The sequence below is a fragment of the Engystomops pustulosus genome, chromosome 5 (assembly GCF_040894005.1).
Source record: "Engystomops pustulosus chromosome 5, aEngPut4.maternal, whole genome shotgun sequence".
Taxonomy (NCBI): Eukaryota; Metazoa; Chordata; class Amphibia; order Anura; family Leptodactylidae; genus Engystomops; species Engystomops pustulosus.
This window is the reverse complement of record NC_092415.1, coordinates 11373452-11394576: the sequence shown is the minus strand read 5'-3', so window position 1 is coordinate 11394576 and position 21125 is coordinate 11373452. Positions and strand designations below refer to the sequence as shown.

The window sequence follows — 21125 nt, the reverse complement described above, 5'->3', positions numbered from 1 at the left end:
TTTGTAACCACCATCACCTATAAATATATATTTTTCAAAAATACACTCTGGTTTTACTTATTGAATTTTTTCCCACCACAGTTACTAAGCTACAAACGAGGCATAATGCCTAATGAATGCAGAGCACTAAAGCTACTGCGTCATCATCGGGTGTAAGTAGCGGTCTCACCTGTTCCACCACGGTTACAGTTCCGGGGGCCATGGCAACGACAGAAGCAACGGCATCGTGGGATTCCGTCCCCAATTCAATGATCTGCTGGAGTATGTTCACAGCCGTGGGGTCAAGCTTGTCACCTGAAGAGAAAAATCAATAAGTACAGGTTATCTGGAGGCGCGGTAAGAAGGTCTGGTCATGTTCTCGACGTCTTCTTACAACTTTTACGGAAATTCAGGCAGCTCGATGGAAAATATTAGATATACATAATTAATGAGCAGGAAATTAAACAAGTTGACTTTACTTTCAATCGTTGTGTACGGAGGAGCTTTATTATGTTGTCTTTTCTCTCCTTTTTTTGTTAGCGCTGTGAACGCTTCCTCTAAAGCCGCCATCTGTACGACCATCTGCAGCACTTCTGATACACAAAGCAAAGCTTCTGCAGAGATGAAGCTGAATAATGTTCCGAAATTAGGCTGCTTCTCCGTATACATTATAAGGGGATGAATCAAGATGGGAGAGGCCTGAAGAGCTAGTGGCACTTTTGTATGGACCTGCAAATATCTAACCACCATAGTTCTGTGGAACGTGTGGAACACATCATACGATCCTATACCTGTGAGCCCCATTGGGGATAGGGTCCGATTTGGCAAGCTCTGTGTAATCTGTGTGCGCTATATAAAGGAATTATAAATATACAGTTAAATGACAACATCTGCACTCCTCCATCTCCAAGACCTACATTGGCACAACCTCGGGGATGTAAAGCGGAGATGACGGGCAACTGCAAATGCCCACTTTCTGTATGATGGGGGAGGTTACATATGCATGGGTGAGACTTACCGCAGCACCAAAAACACCTCACTATATGGATGATCTAAATTTGTAAACATATTGCTTTAATTGGAGATTTTATTATTTTTTTTTTTTAGCTCTCTCTGTCCCTCTCCAAGCGGTAAATCTCAGCATATACTCAAGAATTTATGTCCCATGCTAAGAACTTACTGGTTGGCTTTAGTTTTTATGTTTCTAAATGAGTGGCGAACAAATGTGGTAACACATGTCTTTCCTTCTTCTACAGTTCTCTCTACCCCTCTCGCAGCAGTAAATCCAAGCATTTATTTCAGGAATTCCATTTAGTCTGAAGATCTGGAATGTCACCCCTTAAAGCCACCACCACAACTTAAAAATGATAGGATGACTTTAATTTGTAAAAAACTATAAAAGATGTGATCCCAAGGATTTATTCAGGTCTCTTTTTCCCCTCTCCCAGCACAAAATCCAAGCATAAACTCATGATTTGCAGAAGCCCTGGATAATCTTTGTGGCTCATTGTTACTGAGCTCTGCTCAGGTTTTTGGAGAGATCAGTGTATGGATTCAGTCCATTCCTGTTTTTAACGCAGACGGGAGGAGCTGTAATCAGCAGATTGGCCAGAAACTTCTCCTGCAGCATCTGCTGCAATGGAAATACACTATTACGCATGGGTGAGCCGAGTCCACCAAAACGCCAGATGCTTTTATAGGGTGTTTTTTTCTCTGATCTGGATCATACAATCTCTCGAAGACATCCATATGGACAGAAATAAGGCATCTGCCATCAGCTGACAATTGGCCACATCTCTGCTTGCCAAGTGATCAATAAGGAACAAATATGACCCCTCTTAAAGCCAACTTGACTCACAATGGATACGAGAAGCAAGTTTTTGGGCACCTTCCCAAAATTTTTAGTTTTAGAATTTTGCTTCCAGACTATATGGCTCATAAAGGATTTCATTGGTCAATGGATTTGGGGTGTAAGAGGAGGATTTACCCTATCATTGACAAAGCAAATAAATTCTCAGGTCCTAACCCACCCCCCCAACCGACTCCCCCCCCCCCCCCACATGGAAGAAGCATAACACCCGGCGACATTATTATTTACTCGCTGGCTCTTTAGTATTCATCCATCTTCCTGGGAAGACAGAACTTCACGCTCCACTTACTGGTTTCCGAGGTATAGCGGAGATCCTGGAGAGCGGCAACAGCTGTCTGCGTTCCCTCAACATCTGCTTCGGCTTCAGTGATATGAAGGAACTGGGTAGAGACCTCCTCGCTCACATCCGACTGCTACACCAAAGAGAACGAGAGAAGAGAAGGATGAGATGTGCTGCGGAGAGGACAAATGTGAAGTGTCTGCAGGGGAGGAAGACTCGTTTGTTCTGTATGTTATGGGACAGCGGGTCTTAGAGTATCGTCAAGTACTGCGGCTATTTTGATACAATGTATCCAGAAGTTTCCTTGATTCTGATTCTTTAAAGGGGCTTTCCAAGGATTACTCTGAAGCTATAGACCTCCATAACTAAATCCCTCCCCCTCACAGAGTACATGGAGCAGGAATCTCCATGTTCCTGTAGTGGCCAGATGTCATCATGGCAGCCATGACTCCTACAGAAGTGTATAGGAGCCAGAACTGTAGCTACAGCACCCGACCACTATGGAGGACAGAGAGCTACTCGCTTTCTGATCCGTTCACTCTTCTTACATGCGTGGCCATGATACAATTAATTATTGCTGATTAATAGTAATTTCTAGAAATTTCCTGTAAAGTGAATGGGAATGCTAATAATTACCCATTACCCATCCATGGGGTAGGTCATAATAGGTGATCAGACCCACAGATGTAGTCCCGATGTACATGATCTGCGGCATCAACTCTCCATACTGGCTGAGAGAAGAGATAAGTACTGGGAATACTCAAGTTCCCCAGGGGAGGGGCAGCGGGGAAAGTGAACGCTTATTGTCAGGATTCTCCACTAAGAGTGTTCACGGCTAATTGCTCCTGCAGGGGGGCGGGGGCGTTGGTCCCTGCGACTACTGGCTCCTGCGGGGAGGGGCCCTGCGACTACTGGCTCCTGCGGGGGGTCCCTGCGACTACTGGCTCCTGCGGGGGGGTCCCTGCGACTACTGGCTCCTGCGGGGGGGTCCCTGCGACTACTGGCTCCTGCGGGGGGGTCCCTGCGACTACTGGCTCCTGCGGGGGGGTCCCTGCGACTACTGGCTCCTGCGGGGGGGGGGTCCCTGCGACTACTGGCTCCTGCGGGGGGTCCCTGCGACTACTGGCTCCTGCGGGGGGGTCCCTGCGACTACTGGCTCCTGCGGGGGGGTCCCTGCGACTACTGGCTCCTGCGGGGGGGTCCCTGCGACTACTGGCTCCTGCGGGGGGGTCCCTGCGACTACTGGCTCCTGCGGGGGGGTCCCTGCGACTACTGGCTCCTGCGGGGGGTCCCTGCGACTACTGGCTCCTGCGGGGGGTCCCTGCGACTACTGGCTCCTGCGGGGGGCCCCTGCGACTACTGGCTCCTGCGGGGGGCCCCTGCGACTACTGGCTCCTGCGGGGGGCCCCTGCGACTACTGGCTCCTGCGGGGGGCCCCTGCGACTACTGGCTCCTACCACATTGTAGAAGTGAAAACAGTCTGTAATGTCTCGCTTCTGTCCGGAGATGGGATCCTTTAAAGTTGTGAGTATTTGGCTGCACTACAGAGACTACCAGATATATATCTGCCTCATTCCTCTATCAGGACCTCTCAGTAGTGCAGCCAGAGGCTTCGGGCCTGTAGCTTGGAGGACTCGTATCTCAGTACAATAAGAAGATATTGAGAAAACGTTTTCACATTTCTACTCCGGGGTATTTTGTAACATCAGATCAGGTTGGTTTGTGCTCCGGTCTTGAGCCAACTGTGTGTATAGGCAGCAGACGAAAGCCTTATCCCGAATGATCTTGGGAAATCCAGGCAAACGTTCCGTCAATATCCGCCGCCACTGGGAAGGGAATGAGATGAAAGGCACAGAAGGCAGCGGACGCTCTATTTACTCCTGGCATTGTCTGCGCATTAATCACTGTTCTCAGATAGCGCGGAGCAGCGGGGGCTTATCTGACAACCCCCTGACAAGTCGTACATTCATCACCTGCCCCCGTCCTGCCCGTCCGCCAGCACCGGGGACGCGCCTCCATCTACGACGACTCATTATACCTGCAGACGTTTAGGAATGGAGAGTCGCGCTGCTTGTTCATCAGATAACAAGGCGGAATCCATCCCCAAAGGCCAACGGCACTTCAATAAATCAGCAGGGCCAACAAACCCCAAATGTCGCTTTCCCCGGGATGGGCGATGCCCCTCATCTCATCTGCATTTTTCATCGGTGACAATCACAATGTAACCAGCGGCTGCAGGGATTATAATGATTTTCAGATTGCGAGATGGAAGGGAGAGGAGAGAAATCAATGTGCGAGTGTCTGATGTGCAGCTCCGACTGTGAAAAATGACCGGAGAAGAGGCGCAAATGTAACGGGAGGAGGGGGGGGCGGCGCGTCTCAGGGCACAAATATATTCCCTACAGATAGAATGCAGAATAAAAGGGCATAAAAGGAGAACTCTAGAATCTTTTATGGTATATACCACGTATTTTATACAATATGACGCCTGAATGTGCTGCCATGAGGATTTATAGTAATTTAACTATTTTTTATTCGCTTTAAAAGGAAATTTACCATCAAAATCCATCACGATAAACCAGCTACACTTACTTATAGATCCAGGCACCGGGACAAACTTCTTATATTGGTTATCCATGGCCACCTTCCTTCTAAAATCAACTTTTAAAATTATGCTAATGAGCTAGAAGGGCTCCAGAGCCGCTCCATGCTGTAGAGTCACAGGCTGTTATATGGTCTTGATCTCCCCCTTCAACATCAACACTTTCCATACAGCAGGGGAAGGGAGAAGTGCTCCTGCCCAGTGTTACAGCCTGTGAAGCGGAGGGGCTCCGGTAATGCATGATCAATTGGCATAATTTTCAAAGTTGATTTTAAAAGGAACAAATCCATGGATAACAAGTAGAAAAAGATTACCAGTGACATGAGGCCTGGATCTATGAGTAATGCCCCTGAGTAAGTTTATCATCATGAATTTCGATGGTAGATTTCCCCTTGAAACGCAGTCACTGTCATAGTCGGGATCCTCCTCCCCTAGGCGACACGACCCGAGGTCAGAAATGTCACCGTCCCTATAGATAATCATTATAAATTACGGTTATTTGGCTTCAATCAGGTCCATTCATGTTGGAATAAAGACAATTTCTGCCTAATTTATCACACTTTGTGCCCCTGTATTACTCCCCCCCCCCCGCACGCTCTTACCTCCCACCCCGCGTCCTTGTCACTTTCCACCAGTTTCAGGCCGTGCTTGCTCTTCAGATGTCTGTTGAATTCCCATTTGGTTCCATAGACGAAGCTGCACACGGGGCACTTTATCCCTCCTAAAACCGAGAGAAACAGAACAGAACGATCCCACATGAGAGTACACGGAGATGATGGTGAACATGCGCTCACCTACGTGATGTCAGCGCAGGACACAAGACTCCAGATAATGAGATGCGCTAATTACATCTGGAAGCCGCAAATATGCAAAAAATATTAATAATATGTACAAAAACCTAAGGTGGAACTGAACAGGGAGAAGGGCGGAACTCAATGTGAGTCACATGACTGTTACACAACAGATACAATGTATCAACAGATTTTAAATCTTAGCTGTGATTTTCTTCTTGCAAAATCTCAGGGCGATAGTTTTGTACATTGAAGGGTTTGTTATAACGGGTAGTCATAGAAGGTCCAAGTGTCCACAAGGCTACGCTCAGGTCCTGCCGATACTAGAGGTAAGTGAAGCCTCTGAACCGCAATGACAGGATAAGACTTACTAAAACTTCATAAAAGTCACAATTTCTGCATCAAACATTGTTGATTGCAAAAGTGCTTTGACCTTTCGCCATTTCTATCAACTCAACCAGACAGTAAGAGAGACGTGTAATTAGCATATTTGGTATAGAAACTAACGCAAAGTCATGTTAATTAGGCTCTAATGATAGATGGGAGGAGCCGGGGAAGAGGACACACCCTGAGACGTGTCAGCTGACAGATGAGAAAATATTTCAATGCTCAGAGACAGTTATGTCTACAGGAATTATTCCTCCTGTGATCGAATCAGTGCAATAACAACTATAAAAACAGCAAGGGAAAAATAAAACCTTCATCCCAAAGGACAAATACTACCATGATGAAGAATTATAGTAGTTATATTCCTGTACATAGGGGGCAGTATTATAGTAGTTATATTCTTGTACATAGGGGGCAGTATTATAGTAGTTATATTCTTGTACATAGGGGGCAGTATTATAGTAGTTATATTCTTGTACATAGGGGGCAGTATTATAGTAGTTATATTCCTGTACATAGGGGGCAGTATTATAGCAGTTATATTCTTGTACATAGGGGACAGTATTATAGTAGTTATATTCTTGTACATAGGGGGCAGTATTATAGTAGTTATATTCCTGTACATAGGGGGCAGTATTATAGTAGTTATATTCTTGTACATAGGGGACAGTATTATAGTAGTTATATTCCTGTACATAAGGGGCAGTATTATAGTAGTTATATTCCTGTACATAGGGGGCAGTATTATAGCAGTTATATTCCTGTACATAGGGGGCAGTATTATAGTAGTTATATTCCTGTACATAAGGGGCAGTATTATAGTAGTTATATTCTTGTACATAGGGGCAGTATTATAGTAGTTATATTCCTGTACATAAGGGGCAGTATTATAGTAGTTATATTCCTGTACATAGGGGGCAGCATTATAGTAGTTATATTCCTGTACATAAGGGGCAGTATTATAGTAGTTATATTCCTGTACATAAGGGGCAGCATTATAGTAGTTATATTCCTGTACATAGGGGGCAGCATTATAGTAGTTATATTCCTGTACATAGGGGGCAGTATTATAGCAGTTATATTCTTGTACATAGGGGGCAGTATTATAGTAGTTATAGTCTTGTACATAGGGGGCAGTATTATAGTAGTTATAGTCTTGTACATAAGGGGCAGTATTATAGTAGTTATATTCTTGTACATAGGGGACAGTATTATAGCAGTTATATTCTTGTACATAGGGGGGCAGTATTATAGTAGTTATATTCCTGTACATAGGGGGCAGTATTATAGTAGTTATATTCTTGTACATAGGGGGGCAGTATTATAGTAGTTATATTCTTGTACATAGGGGCAGTATTATAGTAGGTATATTCTTGTACATAGGGGGCAGTATTATAGTAGTTATATTCTTGTACATAGGGGGCAGTATTATAGTAGTTATATTCTTGTACATAGGGGGCAGTATTATAGTAGTTATATTCCTGTACATAGGGGGCAGTATTATAGTAGTTATATTCTTGTACATAGGGGGCAGTATTATAGTAATATTCTTGTACATAGGGGGCAGTATTATAGCAGTTATATTCCTGTACATAGGGGGCAGTATTATAGCAGTTATATTCCTGTACATAGGGGGCAGTATTATAGTAGTTATATTCCTGTACATAGGGGGCAGTATTATAGTAGTTATATTCTTGTACATAGGGGGCAGTATTATAGTAGTTATATTCTTGTACATAGGGGGGCAGTATTATAGTAGTTATATTCTTGTACATAGGGGGCAGTATTATAGTAGTTATATTCCTGTACATAGGGGGAAGTATTATAGTAGTTATATTCTTGTACATAGGGGTGCAGTATTATAGTAGTTATATTCTTGTACATAGGGGGCAGTATTATAGTAGTTATATTCCTGTACATAGGGGGAAGTATTATAGTAGTTATATTCTTGTACATAGGGGTGCAGTATTATAGTAGTTATATTCCTGTACATAGGGGGCAGTATTATAGTAGTTATATTCTTGTACATAGGGGGCAGTATTATAGTAGTTATATTCTTGTACATAGGGGGAAGTATTATAGTAGTTATATTCTTGTACATAGGGGGCAGTATTATAGTAGTTATCTTCTTGTACATAGGGGCAGTATTATAGTAGTTATATTCTTGTACATAGGGGGCAGTATTATAGTAGTTATAGTACTTAGTGGCAGTTTTGCAGTAGCGCCAGTGACTAAGGTACATGCTTGAAGCTTGAGAACAGCTTGGTTTGCTTTTTATTCATTTATAGACCAACTCAGACCCCGCACACTCCCACAGTAAAGCAAGTCTCGGTATTTACAAAGTTACTTGGCTGTTCAGTCTCGCTGTGAAATGTTGTTTATGGTAGAATTATACTTTACCACCTCTTCCCTTTGTGAGTACGGATATAAAGAGTCAAGCAGAGAGCATGCTGGGTAACTGCGCATTTACCAAATTATTGCTAATTATAAAACTTTGTCTCTATTATCAGCCTCTGCAGAGCGTTAACCTTTTCAATTCTGCGCAGAGACCCTCTTTATATAGGAACGCGGCGGCAGGGATAAGTTACATCTACTAACAATAAACAGGTTTTAACGCCAAAGCAAATACGCGCTCTTCAGCGTCCTCAAGTGATTGCGCATAATCAGACTCAGAACATTCAGGCTGATTTCATGCACTTGAGCTGCCGGATAATAATGCCGGGTCTTTTCATGAAAATCCCATCCACAACTCTCTACCCTGATTAATTACAGACTTATTAACCAGATGATTCTTTTGAGGATCATTTCGATTGTTAAAGTTCTCACAGAAGTGAAAAACAAAAGTTTTACAAACACAAGGCCGACCGCCATATTGTTCTCTGGAGAAAAACGGATTATTGCTAAGTAACTTGGAGCAATGGTCCAAGAGTCTCACCTAAAATGTTCCGAAAAGCAGTATTATAGTAGTTATATTCTTGTACATAGGGGGCAGTATTATAGTAGTTATATTCTTGTACATAGGGGGCAGTATTATAGTAGTTATATTCTTGTACATAGGGGGCAGTATTATAGTAGTTATATTCTTGTACATAGGGGGCAGTATTATAGTAGTTATATTCCTGTACATAGGGGGCAGTATTATAGTAGTTATATTCTTGTACATAGGGGGCAGTATTATAGTAGTTATATTCTTGTTCATAGGGGGCAGTATTATAGTAGTTATATTCTTGTACATAGGGGGCAGCATTATAGTAGTTATATCCATGTACATAGGGGGCAGTATTATAGTAGTTATATTCTTGTACATAGGGGGCAGTATTATAGTAGTTATATTCCTGTACATAGGGGGCAGTATTATAGTAGTTATATTCTTGTACATAGGGGGCAGTATTATAGTAGTTATATTCTTGTACATAGGGGGCAGTATTCTAGCAGTTATATTTCTGTACATAGGGGGCAGTATTCTAGTAGTTATATTTCTGTACATAGGGGGCAGTATTCTAGTAGTTATATTCCTGTACATAGGAGGCAGTATTATAGTAGTTATATTCTTGTACATAGGGGGCAGTATTCTAGTAGTTATATTCTTGTACATAGGGGGCAGTATTATAGTAGTTATATTCTTGTACATAGGGGGCAGTATTATAGTAGTTATATTCTTGTACATAGGAGGCAGTATTATAGTAGTTATATTCCTGTACATAGGGGGCAGTATTATAGTAGTTATATTCCTGTACATAGGGGGCAGTATTATAGTAGTTATATTCTTGTACATAGGGGGCAGTATTATAGTAGTTATATTCTTGTACATAGGGGGCAGTATTATAGTAGTTATATTCTTGTACATAGGGGGCAGTATTATAGTAGTTATATTCTTGTACATAGGGGGCAGTATTATAGTAGTTATATTCTTGTACATAGGGGGCAGTATTATAGTAGTTATATTCTTGTACATAGGGGGCAGTATTATAGTAGTTATATTCTTGTACATAGGGGGCAGTATTATAGTAGTTATATTCTTGTACATAGGGGGCAGTATTATAGTAGTTATATTCTTGTACATAGGGGGCAGTATTATAGTAGTTATATTCTTGTACATAGGGGGCAGTATTATAGTAGTTATATTCTTGTACATAGGGGGCAGTATTATAGTAGTTATATTCCTGTACATAGGGGGCAGTATTATAGTAGTTATATTCTTGTACATAGGGGGCAGTATTATAGTAGTTATATTTTTGTATATAGGGGGCAGTATTATAGTAGTTATATTCCTGTACATAGTGGGCAGTATTATAGTAGTTATATTCCTGTACATAGTGGGCAGTATTATAGTAGTTATATTCTTGTACATAGGGGGCAGTATTATAGTAGTTATATTCTTGTACATAGGGGGCAGTATTATAGTAGTTATATTCTTGTACATAGGGGGCAGTATTATAGTAGTTATATTCTTGTACATAGGGGGCAGTATTATAGTAGTTATATTCTTGTACATAGGAGGCAGTATTATAGTAGTTATATTCCTGTACATAGGGGGCAGTATTATAGTAGTTATATTCTTGTACATAGGGGGCAGTATTATAATAGTTATATTCCTGTACATAGGGGGCAGTATTATAGTAGTTATATTCTTGTACATAGGGGGCAGTATTATAGTAGTTATATTCCTGTACATAGGGAGCAGTATTATAGTAGTTATATTCTTGTACATAGGGGAAGTAGTGTATTAGTTATAGTCTTGTACATAAAAGTAATATAATGACATATATTCATGAAAATAGAATACATAATATCTGTTAGCGATTAATGATATCTATACCCAGGACATAAACCTAAGAAAACTACATTAATATATACAGAAAATAAAGAATAACGATATGTATTGATATGACCCCAAGACAGCCTGGAAATAAGCTACTGTTCATGAAGAGCAGATAACCTTTAGTGTACTAAAATGTCATGAAAACCATAATACATATTGATTCAGTGACATTTCGAGGAGGCGATGAAGATAACGCGCTGTATAAATTTCTCCACACCAAAAAACGACAGATCTGTCAAAGGGGCTTTTAATGTAGTGTTGATGTGATAGGAAGGCTGTCATTACTGCTGTGCTGCCTTAATGTAACGTGTAATTGACTTCTCGGAGCGCGGTACATGAGTAATGTACAATTTTATGGCTATCTGGTAGATGGAGGGGGTCCTGCTATAAATACAGAGGAATCTTGTGCTGCTAAAAACTAGAAAAAGTAGGGTAAAGTGGACTAAAGAAAGTTTCTAAGCCTTAGCTTCACATTGTTGTCCTCAGAAGTTCCCTGGTTTACTTTTTTGTTCATATCCTTCCCTTTTGCTGATACTCAGAGTCACTAAAAATAAGGCTACACCAAGTGGAGGGAGCAAAGAAACCAAACTGGTTACAGAATACAGAAAAGTACATTGTTGGAAAGAGGGTGGAGGTGGTGGAACTTGGCAGAAAACAAGCACTGAACTCTAAACTTGCAGCTCCACAAGCAAACATTTCAGAACTGGATACAAAAATATGATACCTAAAGATTGTGTTCCGCAAACATAAAAGTAAATAGAAATCCTTAAAGGGAACCTTTCATCAGAAACCTCATTTTCACTAAAAAGACAGCTTGCAAAAGCCCATTATAGCTGTATTGCACATCTGCCTTCTCTAAGCATTTGCATTACAATATAATTGTGTGTTATAACTTACTTTGAACATGGACAGAATCCTCTGTGTAGTCCCAGGGGTTGGGCTTTGGTTTGGCTGCATTTCTAAAAACATGTGACTTGTCTGTGCTGCTCACTCCTCAGCTCTCAGCCCCCAACTTTGTGCTCCTGTACAGCTCCTCCCTCTCCCACTGATTTCAGCTCACCATGCAGTGAGCTCTGAGAAGGAGCAGGAGGGAGGAGCTGTACAGGAACACAAAAGGTGGGAGGCCAAGAGCAGCACCGACAAGTCACATGTTTTTTGAAATGCATCCAAACCAAAGCCCAACCCCTGGGACTACACAGAGGATTATGTCCGGGTTCAAGGTAAGTTATAACACAAAATTATATTGTAATGCAAATGCTTATGGAGAGCAGAAAGATATATTTGCAATACAGCTGTAATGGGCTTCTGTAACCTGTCTTTAGTTATAATGAGGTCCCTGGTGACAGGTTCCCTTTAAAGGGAAATCTGTCAGTTAAAATAACCCACACTATCCAAACATCTTTGAAAACTGGCATTATACAGCAGTACAACTATCCCTATATTGTTCCTCTCCTTGCCTGAAAAGTTCCACTGTCCATTTGTAAAGTTGACTCACCATCTATGAAGATTCATGTTCTTCTAGCTCAGCCATGCCTCCAGCTTTCTGACTGACAAGAGGCCCACTTTCTCTTCACTTGAGTCACCTCTGCTCTTCTACAGAGAAATCAGCTACCTCTCCCTCAGGAATTCTCTTCAGTGAAAGGAACTGGAGGCACAGCTGAGCAGATAGGTCAAGAATGTGCAAGACACAGCTCAGAGAAGATATAATGATTGGACTCACATGGAGTCATTTGCATAAATGGGGAGTCAACTTTATGAACGGACTGTGGAACTTTACAGGCATGGGGAGGAACAATATAGGGATAGTTGAACTGCTGTCTTATAGCAGTTCTCAAAGATATCTTTAGTAAGTGTGGGTTAAAATGACCGCCTCCCTTTAAGGGTGTCCGGTTTCAGCCAATAATGGATATTATGTGTATTATGAAGAGTTATGTAATTTTCCAATACACTTTTGTACCATCACTTGATTTCAAGTGCAGAGGCGTAGGCAAGGTATAAATCCTATAATAGTGTAGCCAGTTGGCTATCAGTTATCTGATTACCCAGTTATAAAGCTGTTTTTGGGGCTGGAGTTCTCTGGCAGTGATTTTGGTTGTTCCTCTTTCGCTAGACCTGGACCATAGTACTTGACCTACTCCTACATTTTAAGGCCACCCCTTCCTCCCAGTACAGCGCTTTGACACCTACACAATCTTCCCCATTGTAAACCTTTCAACTTTATCGGCACAATAAGGTCAAGGACCCAAACTATCAACTTTATTAACCCTTTAATGTCATTATCAGAAGTAACTAACTCTATTGTAACCTGAAGCTATAGAGAAATATGAAGCTGCGGTGGTGACCGTCGTTTATAAAAGTCTCACAACATTCGGAGAAGACGTCGCCCGGAAATAACCGGGGCAGAATCACTTATCACTGACATATCTTCCATTTGACAAGCATCTACTGTACATAGAGATGAGCGGTAGTATACAAGCTGCCATGGCACAACCCAGAGTCAGGTGTGGCTCTGTTTTTGGAAGAAATCGGCCATGTTTTTCAACCTCTGGACAATCCCTTTAAATGGAGATGAGCTGCTGCTTTGAAGCTGCCTTAATAAAGAAGATGTATTATTGATATTCTGTGTCAAAGTATGGATTATTTTTGGGACAGTAAGGGGGGGGTGGGCTATGACAAAAAAGCAGGACATAAGATAAACTTTTCCTCCTGTTAGTCAACATCTTATTTTTGGATATTCTGAGCCAAGGTAACACTAGATATATTAAGGGAAGGCTGACATGGGGCTCACGTAGGGTATAAGTATGCGATCTTGGCAGTTTTAGGAGATTTTTTTACATCAGTAAAATTCGCCAGTGACAGATGAAAGGAATGAATTGCGCTCTTCAATGTCATTAAGATCTTTTCCTCGCGGCACGAGGCCTCGGGCTCCTCCGCAGCCGCTAATGATACTGTAACGGCCTCCACTCACTCAGGCAACAAGAAGAATGGGATAATGTATGCAACGCCGCCCATTATTAATAAATGGATTCCCTCAGAGTCCAATTTCTAAATGTGTTCATTGCAAAAGGTCTTTGAGAGAAGCTGCCAATGGGCAGAAGAAAATCTCATTTGTACGAAGGTTTTTGGCCATTTAAAATCCCCGGAGCCATAAACACTGGGCAGCGGACACGGATTTCAGCTCCAGAGAGACAATAAAACTTCACTCAAAGCCATTTCCGATATAAGGTTCACAAACAAAATGCAGGAGAGGAGCAAAAGATTCTACCTCCACCGCCCAGTACCCAAATTCCTGGACTAAGACCCCTTATACACGCATCATGTGGGGACATATATCCGGCTGCAAGTTGGCGGACGGATATACATCCCCATAGACTGTTATGGCGACCCGAACCTGCGTTTGTGGCTGTGCTGCACCGTTTTCTATGGATAGGGGAGGGGGGAGCAGAGCTACGGGCTATGGCTTGGGCTATGGCCGAGGGAGCACACGTTTGTGTAAATGCAGCCTAAGGCTGGCAACGATCGTTGTGGAATTTGGACCGTACGTTGGCAATGAACACTGTGTGGGGATCCAAACTACCAGCCGCCCTCTTCAAATCATATCATATAGTTGTACAGATTGCAATCCAAACTCTGCACAGTTCTATAGCATACAGAGCCACACGCCTGGTCCGATTCGAAAGAAGAGATTCTCATCTTTAAACTGACACCAGACTCATGGTTCTGGCTGCTACAGAGGCCGTTAGCCTCTCAAAATGAGACATCTCGAGGGAAATGTGACTCTTCTCAGCTCATTTGCATATCATTTTGGAGGGGATTTATTTTATTTAATATAAAAGAGGAAAATCTTGAAAGGCCGTTTCCTCACCTACGTCCTAGTGTAGCAGTTATAATGGGGCTAGTAGTATAATGGGTTAAAAATCTAACAACAGGACCTATTGAAGAATCTCTGTGATTCAGGGTAACCCTCATCCCCTTTAATAATTGGGTTACTATACAGTCGTTGTGTCATGGGCTTCCCTCCAGGCACGGTAACCAATCTGGGTCTTCTCTGGAATGGTTGTCCCTTAGATGTAATTCACACTTCAGCCTGTGTCTGCCTCACTACAATCCGCCCCCTGTGCACCAACCATTCCAGATGCATATCCAGAAAAGATGATTGATGCCTCATTGTTTGAGTGCAACAAAGGTAAGTTTTTGTTGCTATTAAAGGCATTTTGGACCGGACACATTCCCTTTAAAGGGTTTTTTTTTTAACCAAGGCAGCAAGTTATCCCCTATTCACAAGCTAAAGCATCCGACTGCTGGATCCCCCACAATCACGAGAACGGGAACCCCCAGCCACCTGGAGAATGGGAACCCCATTCTCAGATGGGTGGAGCAGCAGATCGAGCGTGTATTCATTACTATGGGAGTGTTGAAAATTGTGGAGCGCAGAACTCCTATTCACCAAGTGCTGGAGATAGGAGAGAGTGTTGTGCTCCACACTTCCATACTACTGACTAGGAAGCGTCCGGCCGCACCTATTAGCCAGAACCAGATCCCACTCTCTGGTTTGGTGGGGGTCCTGTGTTAGTCAAGGGTGGGGGTCCCAGCAGTTGGATCAGCACAGATTGGATTGTTATCCCTATCCTGTGGATTGGATATAACTTCCCAGCTTGTCAAAACCCCTTTAAATTTACAACTAGACAATGTCTTTAAAAGTGGTCTGATTTTGTCTTCTCTAAGGGTTTCCAGTAATATTATGTGTCTCCAATCTGGGGTCTCCAGTGACACTATGCGCGTCTAATCTGGGGTCTCCAGTGACACTATGCGCGTCTAATCTGGGGTCTCCAGTGACACTATGCGCGTCTAATCTGGGGTCTCCAGTGACACTATGCGCGTCTAATCTGGGGTCTCCAGTGACACTATGCGCGTCTAATCTGGGGTCTCCAGTGACACTATGCGCGTCTAATCTGGGGTCTCCAGTGACACTATGCGCGTCTAATCTGGGGTCTCCAGTGACACTATGCGCGTCTAATCTGGGGTCTCCAGTGACACTATGCGCGTCTAATCTGGGGTCTCCAGTGACACTATGCGCGTCTAATCTGGGGTCTCCAGTGACACTATGCGCGTCTAATCTGGGGTCTCCAGTGACACTATGCGCGTCTAATCTGGGGTCTCCAGTGACACTATGCGCGTCTAATCTGGGGTCTCCAGTGACACTATGCGCGTCTAATCTGGGGTCTCCAGTGACACTATGCGCGTCTAATCTGGGGTCTCCAGTGACATTATGCGCGTCTAATCTGGGGTCTCCAGTGACATTATGCGCGTCTAATCTGGGGTCTCCAGCGACACTATGCGCGTCTAATCTGGGGTCTCCAGCGACACTATGCGCGTCTAATCTGGGGTCTCCAGTGACACTATGCGCGTCTAATCTGGGGTCTCCAGTGACATTATGCGTCTAATCTGGGGTCTCCAGTAATGTGTGTCTAATCTGGGGTCTCCAGTGACATTATGCGTCTAATCTGGGGTCTCCAGTAATGTGTGTCTAATCTGGGGTCTCCAGTAATGTGTGTCTAATCTGGGGTCTCCAGTTTAATACTAAAACTAATACTATTATTATTATAGTCATATATTAGAATACAAATATTCAGCACATACTGCACTGATGAAACTGCACCAAATTATTGTATAATTTTGGCGTTTGAGTCCATTATAACACCTAAATTATAATTCCACCTAAACAGTCACTGACTCCACGGTGCTTCCTGTATCGCAAACATTCTTGAAAAAACTTAAATAAATTAGTGCTCTAAATCCCTAGAAATACAATTTTTTTTTAAAGGATATGAAAACGTGGCTTTTAGTGCAGTCACCCTCTGCCATAGCCCTTCTCACTATATCCCCAAACAAAATCTAAGAAAACATAAGTATACAGTCAGGGAGGCTACACTACCATCTCCAACAGTATAACTGTGTGACAGGAACCGGTCTTATTATCAGCAGTAACTGTGCTGTATCACCAGGTAAAGGATCCCAGGAATATTTTTGGATAGGAAGCAATAACTAAGTAAGGGTACGCTCACCGATGCATACATACATACATACTGGGGAGGGGGGGGGACCAGAGAGTTGAATACAGAGGAGGCAAGACAGAAATAATCCAACACCGCACAGCGTTTGATAGAGAACACAAAGTCATGCACGACAGGAGGTTTTAATTAAGAGCAACAAATCTGGAGCTGCCGTGGAATGTGCAACCGGCTGGAGGATGATTGACATCAAGACCGGAGAAAATTTCATTCCCAGACAAGTCGGGTAACAAACGGGAAAGAAGCGGTTATTAAAAAGTTGCTCTTATTAAGCGGTGACACAAAGCTCGCCCCACCATGGTGACAAGGCGCAGACACCAAAACCCTCGAGATGAAGGGAAGAATTGCACTAAACCTGGCAGACACAGCGACACCAGGGGCTACCGGTCACATGACTGCACGGGCGGCCACCAATGACCAGCCCGTCTCATCCCGGTCACCAGGGCCAAGAGGAGCCGCCGAGACTCTGCACCGCACCAATTTGTTAGGGTCTGTCTGGGGATCAGCTACACAGAAGACAATGGGGCTCGTTTCCGTCAGGTTTTCCGAATTTTACCGTTTGGCACCGAATTGCCCTGAGATTTTGGCGCGCGCAATCGAATTGCGGCGCATCGGCGCCGGCTTGCATTCAATGGAAATCGCGGCGGTGGCGATGGAGGGGGCGTGGCCATCGGAAAACCCAGACGGATTCAGGAAAACGGCAATGTTTAAAAAAAAAAAAAATGTTTTGCTTGACACGCACTTACAAGCACCAGGAAGAAGAAGGTGAACTCCGGCGGACCTCGGCGCAGCAGCGACACCTGGTGGACATCGGGCGCACGACCCTAGTGATTCCCGGCAGGACGCGAATCCACGTCAGAGAACGCACCGCTGGATCACGACTGGACCGGGTAAGTAAAAGCGCCCCAATAAACACAATAGCTCCCGAAAGACCGGCTGCATCTGTGTAAGGGGGGGGGGGTGGGATTGGCTGACCTTCCCGTCTGCAATTTTCTTTTTTGAACCAAGCTAATTTGTTGTATTTAACATTGTTTCAGGACCAAATAGATGTCGTTATATTTTTTACAGGATTGTAGATTGGGGATGGGTCCTGACACATGCGCTTTATGTATGTTAGTAGCAGCAGGACTGTGACTTTTATTCTAGGATTGTAGTTTCTCCAAATACACTGGGGTGGGGCAGGGGGATTAAGTGTAGCCACACTGATGCGCACAATGTGCACACAGCAGCCAGTGTTAGGTATTGTCCCTGGAGAGATGTGTAACCACACCTTTATGCATGTTGATAGTAGCAGCAGGACTGTGACATATGGATTTATATTCAGCATCTACAAGTGCACCTGGGGAGCCATGCTCACAAGTCTGTGCCATTTGCTCTATGAAGCCAATGTTATGTATAGTCCCTGGAGAGATCTGTAATCATACACAGATTTATATTCCAGGATTGTAGCTTCTCCAAATGGACTGGTGGTGTGTCCTCACATACAATATATTTAAAGGAGATTAACAGAACATCCACCATTTTTGTGGAAGAGACATTGGTGCACATTCACTTACCCGTCCGGAGGAGTTAACAGAGAGTGCATTGTCCGTGTATAATGCCCTGTGCCGCGATTCACTAAGATTGTGCGTCCAATATCCTGCATGTGTCTCTTCCCCGCTCAGGTCCACAGGATTTCACCTTCTTCTTCCTGGTGCATGTAAGTGCATTGTCCGTGTATAATGCGCTGTGCGGGGAGTCACTAAGATCGTGCGCCCGATATCCTGCATGTGTCACTTCCCCGCTCAGGTCCCCGGAGTTCACCTTCTTCTTCCTGGTGCATGTAAGTGCATTGTCCGTGTATAATGCGCTGTGCGGGGAGTCACTAAGATTGTGCGTCCAATATCCTGCATGTGTCTCTTCCCCGCTCAGGTCCACAGGATTTCACCTTCTTCTTCCTGGTGCATGTAAGTGCATTGTCTGTGTGTAATGCGCTGTGCGAGGAGTCACTAAGATCGTGCGCCCGATATCCTGCATGTGTCACTTCCCCGCTCAGGTCCCGGAGTTCACCTTCTTCTTCCCGGTGCATGTAAGTGCATTGTCCGTGTATAATGCGCTGTGCGGGGAGTCGCTAAGATCCTGCGCCTGATATCCTGCATGTGTCGCTTCCCCGCTCAGGTCCCCGGAGTTCACCTTCTTCTTCCCGGTGCATGTAAGTGCATGGTTTTGCAACACAATTTAAAAGTTAAATCCTGCAGTCAATCCGAATCGGTCGGATCGTCTGGTGGCACGCCCCCCAATGGGTGTCGGATGGGGGGGCGCCAAAAACCAACCAAACACAATTCCAGCACAGACACCTGTTAAATACCTGTCCTAGTTGTGCAATCCCGAACAGTCCGACGAAAGTGCGTTCCACGACCCTTAGTAAATGAACCCCATTGTATGAGTATTTTAACACATTACTGATTGCACCTGAAAAGGAAGGTCTGACTCTAAAGAGGTTTTAAAAGATGCACACCTCACGATAAAATATCCATTTCAGAAGGATTTGCGACCCAGAACCCATTCCAACAGCACCAGAACTTAACCGTTTTCTTCTGGATCTGTTCCCCTGTACAGTCCCTTCACTTGGAATGGAAGATGATTTGTATTACCCCAAAATGACCCCTATACATTGGACTGAGCCATCTGCTTCTGGCCATTTCCACTCCAGTGTCCTGGGACCGGAAGGTGTCAGCTGATTGGTGGGTGTTTGATATAAGAGATAAGTCATTGCTATCTAATAGGTGGGGATTTAAGTCTTGAGGTGTGTTTTTCCATCTTTGTGCAGATTCTCTGGTACCTGTAGCATATCCTGCTCTCTCTGCCTCCTGCTTATAAGAGCTGATGGGAAGACACCTCTCACAAGCAGGAGGCAGGGGAAACAGATGGAAGCTCCATCACACAGGATACATGGAGACTCTTCAGAGTGAGTTATGGGACAGCAGTGGTCACTGATCTATTAATTTGCTGTCCATTGATTAGACTCAGAGGACTTGATACAATATATCAAGACTCCACCCCCAATCTCTCTGCAAAGCTGGAGGCATCATGGGAAATTTTGATCGAAAGGGGGAAGAATGAGATACGACAGATAACAGTCAGTTAATTACAGGTCAACCAAAACCAGCCTTCCTTATACTACGGTGGCCTCAACCAACCAAACCTAATTTAATCAATCAGACAAAGGGCTAAACCTATGAAAAATTCACTTTATTTTCATTTTCCCCCATTTAAGTTTTTAAATAAGCCGTGTAAATTGAATAAGCCTTTAACAAATTGAAATATAAAAATATGCACGGCATAAACCAGTCGCCCTTCCCAAGGTGCAGCTATAGATGCCAAGGGTGCATCAGCAGCTCCTACTAAATTCTGTCTTAAAGGACATCTACCATTTGTTTTTATGCATTGTGAACCAAACATACCTTGAGAATGCTGTAGCTACACTGATGCAGAAGCATATCTTGTTTAATCCCTGATCCGAGTCGTTTTGCTCAAAAAACTATTTTAAAATTCAGGACCTTGGGAAAGCTGGGTTGCACGCTGGCTGCCGTACATAAACACATTACTTCCACATACACGGGAGCTTCCTGAAATGTCCAGGACTAATCAACCTTAGCTGGATGACTCATACACAACAGTTTGGGGATGGTGCACCGATTGATTACTTCTGCCTGTCAGGGACAACACAGTGATGCCGTGTTCTCAGCTTATGATGGGCAGGACAAGGGTGGAACAGTGTATAATTATGGGAAAGAGGAGAAGCGCCGGTGAAGCCACAGGAGCAACAGAGCCTCATTATAATAATTTTATTATTGTTTTTTTGAGCAGAACTACTCAGCACAGGGATTAAACAAGATATGTTTCTGCATCAGGGTCACTACAGCAATCTCAAGGTATGTTTGGATCACAATGTATGCAAACAAAATGGTAGATTTCCTTTAAGCTGACAGACTGGATGGTGCACACATCAAACGGCTATATCTCAAAAAAAAAAAAAAGTACTGTAATCTCCCCTTTAACAAATCAGGATTCAGTTTCTATTACAGAAAATGAGATCTCCACTGTTAGGCCCCTATCACACTCACAGCGAGTGCTGCCTGGATCTCCCGGACCGAACACTGCAAAACGGAATTGAACTGACATGCGGAGTTCAGTCCCAGTTTGCAGCATTCGGGCCGAGAGATGAAGGCAGCACTCGCTGCAAGTGTGATGCGCTCAACTCGCAAGTGTGGAAGGGGCCTTAAAGGGAACCTGTCACCAGGGACCTCATTTTCACTAAAGACAGATTGTAAAAGCCCATGA

At 43.7% G+C, this 21125-nt stretch overlaps 1 protein-coding gene across 2 annotated transcripts in view; it reads right to left on the bottom strand.

Annotated features, from left to right (window-relative positions):
• Positions 1-21125, bottom strand: part of ZFAT (zinc finger and AT-hook domain containing) — a 97284-nt gene that overhangs the window by 13342 nt on the left and 62817 nt on the right. Inside the window, exons 14-16 of one of the 2 annotated variants that reach the window (XM_072151150.1) lie at positions 5334-5452; positions 2139-2262; positions 170-294 (exon numbers count right to left, since the gene is read on the bottom strand). In XM_072151150.1, coding sequence (XP_072007251.1) covers positions 170-294; positions 2139-2262; positions 5334-5452 — 368 coding nt within the window. Of the gene's footprint in view, positions 1-169; positions 295-2138; positions 2263-3796; positions 3956-5333; positions 5453-21125 lie in introns of those variants that run through there. The other variant, XM_072151151.1, reaches the window with a different exon arrangement.